Source organism: Lissotriton vulgaris, chromosome 2_1, assembly GCF_964263255.1.
Source record: "Lissotriton vulgaris chromosome 2_1, aLisVul1.2, whole genome shotgun sequence".
Taxonomy (NCBI): Eukaryota; Metazoa; Chordata; class Amphibia; order Caudata; family Salamandridae; genus Lissotriton; species Lissotriton vulgaris.
In genome coordinates this window covers 542,865,992-542,878,917 of record NC_141687.1, presented here as the reverse complement: position 1 = coordinate 542,878,917, position 12,926 = coordinate 542,865,992, and the positions used below count along the sequence as shown (strand labels likewise).

General features: G+C 43.3%; 1 protein-coding gene across 1 annotated transcript in view; it reads left to right on the top strand.

Annotated features, from left to right (window-relative positions):
• Nucleotides 1-12,926, top strand: part of UBE2G2 (ubiquitin conjugating enzyme E2 G2) — a 401,614-nt gene that overhangs the window by 300,384 nt on the left and 88,304 nt on the right. The window contains exon 5 of the mRNA XM_086955512.1: nucleotides 8,790-8,930. Coding sequence (XP_086811638.1) covers nucleotides 8,790-8,930 — 141 coding nt within the window. The remainder of the gene's footprint in view (nucleotides 1-8,789; nucleotides 8,931-12,926) is intronic.

The window sequence follows — 12,926 nt, the reverse complement described above, 5'->3', positions numbered from 1 at the left end:
TTTCACATTCCCATTCACCCTGCACATTGAAGATATCTAAGTTTCATGTTAAGTGGACAACATTTTCAGTTCAAAGTACTTCCTTTTGGAGTTACTACAGCTCTCAGGATTTTTACAAAATGTTTGGCCTTGGTAACAGCTCGCCTCAGAGGAATGGTATCCGGGCGTTCCCTTACCTGCATGACTGGCTGATCAAGAGCACCACCCATCAATAATGCCAAGTGCATATGCAGACCACCATCCACACCTTGCACAGTCTAGGTTTCTCCATAAACTGGACCAAGTCTCACCTCCAGCTCCTTCAAGAACAGACATTTTTCGGGGCCATGTTAGACACACAAGTGGAAAAGGCTTACTATAGCCCTGCAAGAGTACAGGTGTTCCAAAACCTGCATCTTTTTCAGCTATATTGCCAGGTAAATATCAAAACAGTGATGTGTTGCTAGATGTGATGGCTGCTTGCATAGCCATATTTCCCCATGCCAAATTACATTTGCGCCCATAACAAGAGTACCTAACTGCACAGTGGTGTCAGGCAGAGACCTAGAAGATCAAGTGTTGGTGGGGAGTTTCACATGTCACTCTCTGCAGTGGTGAAGCACAATCCACCACTTGAAAGGGTGGCGCTTCCTCGACTGGATTCCTCATGTCACCATCGCCATGAATGCCTAACTTACTGGCTGGGGTTCGCATCTCAACCCCCTCCCTGTTCAGAGTATGTAGTCCTTTGCACAATAGAACCTGCTCATCAGCTTTGGACTTTCTGCTCTCATTTAAAATACATGCAAAAAGAGCAATTGATGGACAGAATGCTGAAGAATGTCTAACAATCACCCCAATCCAGAGATCTGGACCTAAATCGATAGTGTTTTGCTCCCCAGGCCATTTCAGTTTAAACCCAGCCATATGCAAATCTGTCTTGACCCTGCTCCCCACGGGAACAATCTAGCCCGAACTGCCAGTCCAGGTCTTCCCTGGACCAGAAACAAGCATGCTAGGACCGGTTTCAGGGCTTCACCCCTCATCAGCCAGGCTGTCTTGACTCCAGTGTCATGGAGAGCACAGGACCCACATCTGGGCATACCCGTCCCACTGGGGGTGACAAATGCAAAAAGATCAATTGATGGGCATAATGTTGAACAATGTTAAACATCCCCCAGTACGGAGATCTGGGCCTAAATCCATTGTTTCTTTTTTTGTGTGTGTCTTTTGCACATTCAAAACAAGACAGGCACAGTACACACAGGCAATGTGACTGCCATAGTCTACTTACAGAAACACAGTGGCACACATTCCATCTAGCTGTCAGCAGTAGCCCAGAGCATTTGGCAGTGGGCAGTACATCACAGAGTGCATCTCCTTCTCCAGCATATTCCTTGGGTGGACATCGATCTTGCCAACTTGCTCAGCAGGGTGCATCAACAAGTCTACGAGTGGGAACTCCACCCTCAAGTCATACTGCCATACTTCCAGTGGTGGGGGTAGCCTCAAATAGATCTGGTCACCAACTCAGAAAATGCAAAATGCCCAAACTTTATTGCCAGGTTACCACATCCGCTTTCCATGGGCAATGCACTATGAATGAACTGGTCAGGGATATATGCCTATGGTATTCCACTCGGTTAATGCTCTCTCTAGTTCTCCACAAGAGCTCCCCAACACGCTGGCCTACTTACACGAAATCACAGCACTCTCCATCACCCCAATCCCAGCAACTCAATCTTGCAACTTGGCTCCTGAGGTCTTGATTAACTCAACCTTTCCGGAGGAGTGTATTTCTGCTCTTAAAGAAGTGTGGAGGCCTACTACCAGGGCCTGTGACGCTGCCCAGTGGAAATGTGTTGTACATTATTGCCTTCCTAAACATATCAACCTAATGGCAGCATCGGTACAAGATATTGTCCGTTACCTCCTTCACTGCCGGAAGTCATGGCTCGTATACACTGCCATTCGGTTGCATCTGGCTGCACGCTTTACTCTTCAGAGTACCAGTCATTAAGGCTTCCATGGAAGGCTTTAAACGAGTTATACTGCCCTGGATAGCTCCTGCTCCGGTGTGGAACCTTAACACGTTCTTACTAGGCTCTTGGTCCCTTCTTTCGAGCCTGTTCACTCCTGCCCGTTACAATTTTTGTTGTGGAAAGTAGCTTTTCTCGTACTCATCACTTGCCTTAGATGAGTCAGTGAAGTACAAGCTCTTGCATTGGAAGAACCATTCTTCCAGGTTCATTGAGAAAGGGTGGTTCTTAGACCCATCCCAAATTCCCCCCTAAGGTGGTCTCCAGCTTCCACCTTAATGAAAAAACTATTGAATTGCCAGTCTTCTTTCCACATCCAGAGTATTTAGCAGAACGCTCTTTACATGCTCTGGATGTCAAAAGAATGTTGATGTGCTACATTGACAGAACAAAACCATTTTGAAAGACACATTAACTATTCGTGTCCAAGTCTAAACCGCATAAGGGGTATGCCATTTCTAAGGCAGAGGTTGCACATTGGCCTCTCAGATGCATTCAGACTTGTTACGCTAAAGCTGAAAGGTCTTGGCCTGCCCTTTACAGACCCCAGTCTACTCGAAAGAAAGGGGCTTCAATGGCTTTCTTAGGTAACATACCAAAGCAGCTACCTGGTCCACTCCTGATACCTTTACATCCCCACTACTGTGGGGATGTCCCGGCCAGGCAACAAGCAAGAGTTGGCCAGGCTGTCCTACGCACATTATTCAAGTCCTTTGCAATGTGCTCAGACAGAGCCACTGCTTAGGGATAACTGCTTTGCAATCTCTGCACAGCATGTGTATCCACAACTACACATACCACAAACAGAAAATGTTACTTACCCTCTCAGCATCTGTTCGTTGCAAGTAGTGCTGTTGATTCAGGCGCACGCACCCTCCTCCCCAGATGCTTGTGGTTGTTGTTCTTTATTTTTTCCGTACTGATACTTTCTACTTGCATGGTCATCAATTGCTGGACTTTTTGCTCCATCTCCAGTCATGCTCTCCCTGTGGGAAAAAACAATTTACCAATGGATCGATGTCCATGCACATTACCAGTGAAAGTTGGGGTCACCAGGACCTGTGATTTCAAAAGACGTCTTTTGAAGAAAAACAAGTTGTACACATCCGAGCTCAACACCAGATGGCGGAAATATGCACAGCATATGAATTGTACCTTATCTGGCAAGCTCCAATCTTACACTTATGGGTGATTTTAATTTTCACCTGAAGAAGACCCTATGTGAAGAAACGCAAATCATTTTAGAAACTATGAATTGTTGTGGCCTATCTTAACTGGTTATGAGCGCCATCCATAAGGACGGACATATATTAGATGGCATCTTCTCCAACGATTCCCGGATTAGGGTTGAGGAACCAATTCAACTTTCCTGGTCTGACCATTACGCCATTCCCTCCAAGCTTCACACCTCGGTAACCCATGCTGCTCCGCATAATAAGAAAAGAGTGGAGAAGAAGAGAAACCTCTGTCTTATTAATAAGGAAGCCCTTTTGAACACTCAGTAGCCATCAATGGCCTCATCATTCGGATGCTAACTTGGCATATGCCGAGTTTTCCAACCGGCTTTTAGCAGCTCTGGATCTCCTTGCCCCTCTCAATGAGCACTATGCGGCTAGAAGGAAGCCGTCTGCCCCTTGGTTTTCAGAAAGACTTAGGAAACTTAGGCTAGCATGCCGGCACCAAGAAAGGAAATGACGCGCCTGGATCTTAATCCAGTCGAAAGAGATCTGCATACACTGAGATTAAGGGAATATAAAGTTCCATTATAGAGGAAAATGTACTTTTCTATTCCAAAAAGACAGAATCTGTGAGGTCTTCAGGGGAGCTTTTCAATGTAATTCAGTCTCTCTCGCCCTCCTCAGGTCCAGCTCATACGTATATCTCCCAGGACCTCTGTAACCGAATGGCAAGTTTTTTTCGTTCTAAGAACACAGAAATATAATCCTCCCTGGAAATCCTCAATGATGAGGCAATCAAAGCAGGCCCTCCATGCTGCCCGCCCCGAAACCACTATCCAGGCAGATAATCTACTTAACTTCTCTCCTCTTAGGCAAGAGGACACAGATCGTTTGTTAAGTGGAATCAAGTCTGGCTCCCTATTAGAGTCCTGCCCTTTGAAGATTTTGAAACTTTGAAGGGAGGTTATTGTTCCTCACTTGACCTCAATTCTTAATACGGCTATTGCATCTGGGCAGTATCCCACTGCTTGGAAAACTGCAGTGGTTAAACACCTTTTAAAAAAGCACTCTCTGGACCCCGCTGAGTAAAAAAAATGATCGCCCAATCTCTCTGTTACCGGTCCCAGCAAAAATCTTCGAGAAACATTTGAATTTCCACCTCATTTTCTACTTGGAGGAACATCAGCTGCTCGATTGCGCTCAGCATAGTTTTAGAAGGGAACACAGCACGGAGACGGCGTTCACCTCTGCAATCAACAACATCCGATGTCAGGTTGACGCTGGTCATACAACACTGCTGATCCTTCTAGACCCAACGGCGGCCTTCAATACCCTTTCTCCATTGAGACTGGTGGACAGGCTAAAGGAAATGGGGGTTGAGGGCTCTGCCCTGAATTTGCTTACCTCATTCCTTACGGACCGGTCACAAATAGTCAGGATGAATCAATTTAACTCGGTTGTTAAATTGATTGTTCTGTGGAGTCCCTCAGGGCTCCTCATTGAGCCCAACCCTTTTTAAAATTTATGTTGCCCCTCTAGCCAGGGTCATTAGATCCTTTGAGCTGGAGGTGCTATCTTATGCTGATGACACCCAAACGATGGTGTCCATTACTAACAGCATAGAAGCATCAGCAACTAATTTTAAAAACGGCATGTTGGCAGTGGCCTCCAGGATGGTAGAGCACTATCTCAGACTCAACTGGGACAAAACTGAGGTTTTGATCTTTGGAAACCAACAGGACCTCTGGTCAAAGGCCTGGTGGCCTGATACGCTTGGCCCGTGATTGGCCCATTGAAAAAAACCTGGGCGTCATAGTGACAACTCTCTCTCCCTGGCCCCCGAGATCAGTAGAATGGTGTCTATCTGCTTTGGGACTATTAAGATTCTTAGAAAGATTTCTCAATTTCTTTCTTTTTCTTCCCAAAAGCTTGTAGTTGTTGCCCTCTTGCTGTCCATATCGGACAATTGTAATGCTCTTTACTTTGGATTAACAACGGACTTGTTCATCGCCTACAGATGGCACAGAATGCTGCAGCCAGATTGGCGATGGACCTTTCTAAACACCATTCTGTTTTGGCTACTATCAGTAAGCTGCATTGGTTTCCTCTTTGCCGGAGAATCTTGTTTAAAGCCCTTTGTCTCTTCCACAAGGCTTCATATAACACTGGTCAGAGCAGAGGATATTAAAAGGCTTTTTCGAAGATACACTCCCACCAAGCAGTTAAGATCTGCCAGTAAAAATCTGCCAGTAAAAATCTTCTTGTAGTCCAAAGGTTTGAGAGTGGGATAGAGCCTTTTCCCTTGCTGCGGCAAACTCTGGAATTCCCATCCTTCTTCAATACCTGGATTAGAGTCTCATACGTTCTTCCGTAAGACCCGGAAGACCTGGCTCTTCACCCACATATCACTGTGAGCCATATGCATCCTTGTCTGTTGGCCCTCTCTGCAGCGCCTTGACGCCTCTGGGCTAAGTTTGCGCTTTACAAAGCTAATATTCATTCATTCATTCAGCACTACATGCCGCAAACAGATACTTACAGGGTAAGTAACCTTTTTCTTTTATCACTGCATATTTTGTTGTTTTACGAGTGTTTGAGTTGGTATATATGAGAAAGTGTTTTTTTTAGTTTGGAGGTGGTGGGTGGGTGAGGTCCACCACAAGTAATAAAGGTTTCTTATTGTTAGGTCCAGTAAAAGGTTTCAGGAATTTAAACCTGAGCTCAGCCCTTGGTAACTCTGAGCACAGATCAGATAGACTTAACTTAAAGAAAATGTGTAAAGCATTAAGAAATACCAAAACAGTTTAAGTCAAAAACACAGCACTATATACAATACAAATCCCACTCTAATATGACGAAAGAATAGAGAATAATGTAATGAACAAAATGATACCAAAACAACAAGAATCCAATTAGGGAACCAGAGATATGATTTTTTTTTCAATGTAAGTAAAAATAACACCAAAAAGCACTAATTGCCAGTGCAGGTCAACTGGTCACGGTAGACCGGGGACCTATGTGTGATTTCAGGCTGACCACAATGGAGCACCAGTAAGGTGTACCAAATTGGTTCCACCCTGTTATATGTTTTACCTTGAGACTTAGTGCCAGATTGTTATTCTGGCGGATGGCCCCTTTTTTTTTTAAAAGCGACAGTGTACATTTCTTTGTCATCCTGATGGAGATGTCAGATTTAGAAATGATCACCAAGTAGCCAAGCTGTCAATGCGTTTGCCTTTTGGTGCAGGGCTTCTTCAACATGACAAGCCTTGCACCAAACTGTTTTATTTTTTAAAAGAAAATTCTGAAGCATGTCAATCTTAATAGAGGAAGTAGAAATTGAATATGGAGTCTTTTAATACTATTCTGTCTACTAGCATACCTGATGTCACTTAACCTTTGCTTTCATTAAATACTGCTGTCTCGGACTGGCTAACCAATGCCATTGACATCTGTCTGCCCCCTGTACCCAAACGCAGCTTTACTCATCACCCCCCTGCCCGATCTTAAAGTTATTAAGTCTAAATGTAAAGCATTAGAAAGAAGATGGAGGAGATCGTACTCTTTAACCTGTAAAGATGCTTACAAAACTGCTCTTAAAAGTTATCATTCAGCGTGTAAAGAGGCACGAATTATTTATGTTGCTAACACAATAACTAAAGCATCTAATCGTCCTCGGGCTCTTTTTTCGGTAGTGAAGAAGTTAGCTCTCTGCTCTGTCCCCTTCCCTGTGTAGTATGGATTCTGCATTTGACACAACATATCACAGTAATTGTGATCAGATAGCCAAGATGTCTTCCTGGCACCCATTTGAAGAGGCGTCTTTCCAAAAGTGTTTAAACAGTATTAAATCTGGGTCTCCTCTTGATCCTTTGTCAGCTCTCTGCCACTTCTAAAGCCGTCCTTATCGATCTTCTTAACGCCTCTATACGGGAGGCCTTGGTACCCCCCGAGTGAAAGCGAGCCATGGTCATCCCTTTGTTGAAAAAGGCCGGAGCAGATCCTTCTGTACTATCTAACTTTAGACCTATATCTCTGCTTCCGGTTTTCTCCAAAATTTTGGAGAAACATATCAATACTCAACTGACGCAACACATAGACAAAGTTGGCTTTCTTCATTATTCACAATCCGGGTTCAGAGCCAAGTTTTCAACTGAAACCGCTCTGCTTGGGGTTACTGAGAAACTGCGCCAGCATTTAGATCAAGGGGAAACTGCGGCACTCATTCTATTAGATTTGAGTGCCGCATTCGACACTGTGTCGCATTACATCTTGCTTAACGCCCTTAGGTCTCTTGGGCTGGAAGGCACTGCCCTATCCTGGTTTGCTTCATTCCTTGATGGTCACACTTTTCAAGTCTTTTCTGCTAAGGCATCATCTAAGATCTGCGTATCAGCACATGGAGTCCCACAGGGATCAATTTTAAGCCCCCTGCTCTTCAACATCTATGTCAGACCACTGACCGAGATTGTGGAAGAGGCGGGTCTTACCCTGTATTCGTATGCAGATGATACGCAGATTGTCTTTTCGCTTTCCACCACTAAAGATGCTACGACGTCTGCCCTTCAGTGCTGCCTACAGCAAGTGACAGAGTGGATGCGCCTTAACTTTGGCGAGTGTTGCTGCCATCTGTTTCACGATCTTGAGGTGGCTTTGTAAGATCATTTGGATGCTTCCTGCCTCAACCCAACGCACGGTACTCCAGGAACTCATCACCTCTTGCCTCGATTACGGCAATGTTCACTATCTCGGTAGCTTTCAAAAGGTACTGAGAAAGCTACAGGTAGTTCAGAACTATGCAGTACGCCTTCTTTGTCAGTTCCTAGACAGGCTTCCATCTGGCCGCATTTACGTGACCTTCACTGGCTTCGAATTGATCAAAGAATTAAATTTAAAACCCTGTGTTACATCTTTAAAATCAAACAAGGTGTGGCACCAGCGTATCTGCAAGAGCTCATCCATCCTTACATTCCTTCTCATCCCCTGCGCTCTACAGCCCACGGAGACTTTGTAATTCCTAGATTTAAACTGGCAAGAATGGGAGGCCGTTCCTTTTCTTATCTTGGCCCCAAAATCTAGAATTCTCTTCCGGTGTCCTTGAAGAATGACCCGTCCTATCTCAGCATTCAAAGAAATCTTAAAACTTCGCTCTTTTAGTAGCAAATGGGTCTTGACTGTCCTTTTCTAGCAATTTGTGTGCCAGGCCCCGGGAGACCCTTTTTGGGTAGCTGCGCGCATTACAAAACTAATTTAATAATAATAATAATAGAAATAAGTGCACCCATTTCTTTCACAATGTTTTACCGTTGACATTCACAAAAGATCGTTTTTCAATCTGATCTTTCTTTGTTTTATATTTTGCTAAGCAACTTATTTTTTATTAATAAAGCAGTTGTCCTGCATAGTAAATTAGAAACCATACACGCATTACTTTACAAGATGGCGTTAAAAGAGCTCGGAAAAACATGCACATTACAGTGGCGTGGCAAGGATCGATGTGACGGGGAGTTTTTGAATGCTGGCTGGGGATTGGTTGGCAGATACACTCCTCTTTATTCAGGTTCTATATTTATGTGTTATGCTCTCTCAACAGTTTACCCGGACGGCAGGGTCTGCATCTCTATCCTTCACGCCCCTGGCGATGATCCCATGGGCTATGAGAGCAGTGCCGAGCGCTGGAGCCCAGTGCAGAGTGTAGAGAAGATCCTCCTCTCAGTTGTCAGCATGTTGGCAGGTAAGATGGCCATAAGGTCCATTAAGTTGAGATGATCTTTGTTTGCACAGAGAAACACTACAACCAAATATATTCTTTGCACTTTAATTTGCTCTATTTTTTGCTGTTTCAAAATTGTGACTTCTCCTTTTTTTCCATCGTAAAATCTAATAGAAGATGCGTAGTTCTGCTATACGCTTTCAAATCTGCATGTTTAGAGTTTTGATACAACACGATTAAGACCTGCTTCATTTTAAGGTTTTCTCAAGAACCCACATATAGTTTATTTTCACTTACTACCGTATTTTTCGACTTCTGTGTTTTTACTGTTTCTTTTTCCTGATAATTAGAGTTTCTGATAATCACGGCTTTCATTACTAAAAGTTTTTTTTTAATGCTAAAATGTGCATTCTTCATATGACGTTTATTGTCCTCTATTATAGAGTAGTGTCATGTGTTTTTAGCATGCATAACTGGAGGCAGGATACACGATCAGACAGAAAATACTCTATCTTAAATTATTGGCAGTAACACAAATAAAACTCTGAGAACACAGATAGAAAAGTCAAAGAAACAGTAAAACATTAAAGAAACTCTTAAGTCAAGAGATAAGAACTGGGATAGGTGTGGGGGGCACGTTTCTGACTGAAAATAAGCAACACAACTCATTCCATATATTTTTGTTTTACAATCTCTATACATCTGTTTATGAACAGCAAATCAATGTACAATGTGAATTACAAAGTGTTTGGGAATATGTAACTGCTTCTTAAACAAAAGAGAGGGGCTCAATATGACCAGAAGGAAATAGAGCACCAAATACTGTGAAGTAAAAAAAGAGGCTTTCCTTCTGGGAAGGTCTAATGAATTCCAATACAATTATTCCATTCAATCAGTCATAAATCATACATGAGACTCGAGAACACCACATCATTACGTGAAACACTTACAAGGAAAAGCAATACTATTAATTGTTATTTATTTGCATCGTAAAAAAATTCATATGAATAAATAAAACATATACATACATTTCATATTTAAAAACCGGATCACAATTGCAGATTAAAAAAACTTTAAACAATAGCGCAGGAGAAAAAAGTGGGGGAAAGACAGTAAATTTTTTCTTGTCATTTGTTAATTTGGACCTTCAGTGGGCAACACTAGGCAGGGCTACCCTTCCCTATACCCAGATCGTGAATTGGCCCCTCCAAATTTAACAGATCTATAATGCGTTGACGCGTTTCGGAAGCTTTCGCTGGTTCTAGCCTCCTTCTTCAGGACAAATGTAATTTTAATTTTCCATATCTAATATGTCACCTAATATAGAGATAAACCATTTCTTAATCTAATGGTAACAGCTTTTCTACATACTGCATTAATCAGCAATATTAATAGTCCTTTCAACATATATATTTTCAGTGCTTCTCTATATAGCTGTACCTATACATTCAAGTGGAACAACTCAATCTGTCCCATTCTTTTGACTAAAAGCATTATCAAATTCACAGTGGAGAAAGCAGGGTCTAAACAGCCCTCCCCCTCTGTCTTTTTTGTATATGTATAATCATTGTAAGTGTTTCACTAACATTCGTCCACTCTACATACATAACTCAAACTTCCACACCGTGCATTGGTGTAAAACACTCTTATTCTCTGTCGTCACTGTTTTAGTAATGGGGGACCACTCACCTGTGCAATCGCACTTGGGTGAATTCACTATACAGTTAGGTGTTCGTGTAGGGAAGCGTGTCTTTTTCACAGTTTTCCCAACTGTCAAAAATAATGATAAGATGAAGTTCATTATTTATTGGCAACCCATCCTCAAAGGTTCACGCATTAATGCGGCTTATTGTTAAGCTCTAAAAACACAACCGTTGCCTCTTCAGTTAATCGTTATTGTGGGTAGATGTGACTCAAAGTGACTTTTATTATCTGTCGCCAATTAAAAGTTCGTTAAAATTACAGTCCAAGGAATCCCTATTAAAGAGGAAGGACATAAACGTTTTTAGCCTACTGCACACAGCGGCAAATAAATCTCTTATTACCCCAGGCTTTAAAAAGGTTTTTACCTTAAGCTTGGGGATCGGAGGATGTTGTTTTATGCCTCTCAATCGCTTTTTTTGTAGTGCAGACTCCCACACCTTGTAAAACAAAAATGTGTATACCAAGAATTTATGGTCTACATGTTTCACTTCAGTCTAATAAGTTACTGTGAGAACTGCTGCGCAGGCTCACCTTATTCCCGTGTGGGCGAAGTCTTGGACAATTCCTTTAACCCCAGGTGGCACTCGCTCGTGGCTGTGCCGTGATCAGGACAGAAACGGGGCACAACAAAAAAAAAGTCTGTTTAGACTATTTAATTGTGCAGTATCCCCTCCCACTTTTAGTTTAAATCCCGAAGGTTACATCCAAAATCCAGCGACGTTCCGTTACTATCGGTCATGAAAATAGTGAACCCCCCAATATTATAGAACGTTTACACTAAGAAATCCCCTACTCCCACTACATCGAGAGAGGCACCCCATTTAGTAAAAAATCGTTCTGTTACCCTACCCTTATTACTGCGCTAAATTCTCGGGTACAGAAGCCTTATACACATACCTTTTTAATCCAACGGCAAAGCTTCCCCGGCGTGTCTCTTCCGCGTTCAGATGATCGTGGTAGGCATCGAAAAGGGACTACTCAGTCACGATGGACTCCCTTTTAACCACATCACTTAATCGCGTCATTACACACATGCCCCGTGTTGAGGGCTGTGCTTTCAACAAGGAAAGCTTTATTCAATCTTAAAGACTTGTCGATACATGCTTAATAGCCCATATTGAAACTTTAATAATGATGATGTACCCAATGCATCCGCTTATCGAACGTCATCCATTAAAAACTGGCTTTATATGCGATCACAATTTTGTCAATGCTTTCTAATGATGTGATTGTTTTATTTCATGCATAACTATTTATCTATTTAATTAAATACATTTATTAAGCCCATGCCATTATTCATATCATTGATTTTAAAATATTTCTCCTGGTCTATTGTCACATATTTCTCGCACTCTGTTAACACATTATGCCCTTTACATAGTGTTAGACCTGTCTGGCCTTTTGCGTAGTTCCTCCAATTTATTATTTATTTTGTCCCCTTTTTGCCCCTCATGCCTTTGTTTTTTTTGTGTTCACTAGATTTTTATGGTGCTGGCCTGGAGGGATAGGTGCTCTTTTACCCTCATAGTTCTTCACCTTAGGCCTAGGCGCCTTTCCTGACAGGAATTCACCCAGGTTTACAAAATGGTGGTTTTCAACTGTCACAACTGTCACACCTGGGGTCTGTCCCATAGGATAGAGTAGGGCATTCCAGAACCTTCTGGTCCCTTCTGGACCTCTGAGGGTCAGCCTATATAAGGCGGAATGCTAGTCAGCCATTTTGTCTTTCCAGAGAAGGCTAGCTGGAGTTAAGGCTGTAGCATAAGGCGAGGGTAGGATCATCAGAGGGTTGACCTCCCAGTGTAGGGACGCTCCTTACTGATTCACCACCCTTCTCCCCTTGTAGTTGCTGACCTGACCCTGCTGGGGAAAATCCTGGAGACCCTGGGCACCTGTTTCATCTGGTCTCAGAAGGAAGAGTGGGTGAGGGAGATTGTACGGAGTGAGGCTCCATCCACTGGACAGTGAGAGAAAAGGGGAGGACTATCTAGCCCTTCCAATCGACCCCCCCCCCCTCATATTCCCCCCTCCTCTGGCATATCTCCGCGAGTGGGACTGACCCGACTTGGGATCTTCAAAGTGGTAATCCTGCTCCAGGACGTCAATAGGGATAGAGCCACAGAGCGACCCGACTCCCGATTCTCTCCTTACCCTCATTAATGGCGAATTCTAGCGGGTGCTGAGGGAGATTACCACGTCCCTGCCGGGTGCCCCCTGTTTTCGTCTTCAGCGGATCATTGGCTCTTGTGGCGGAGAGGCTCGGGGAAGCTGCCGAGCAGTGGTGTTCTGATTCCGCTTCTGCGCGGAGGAGAG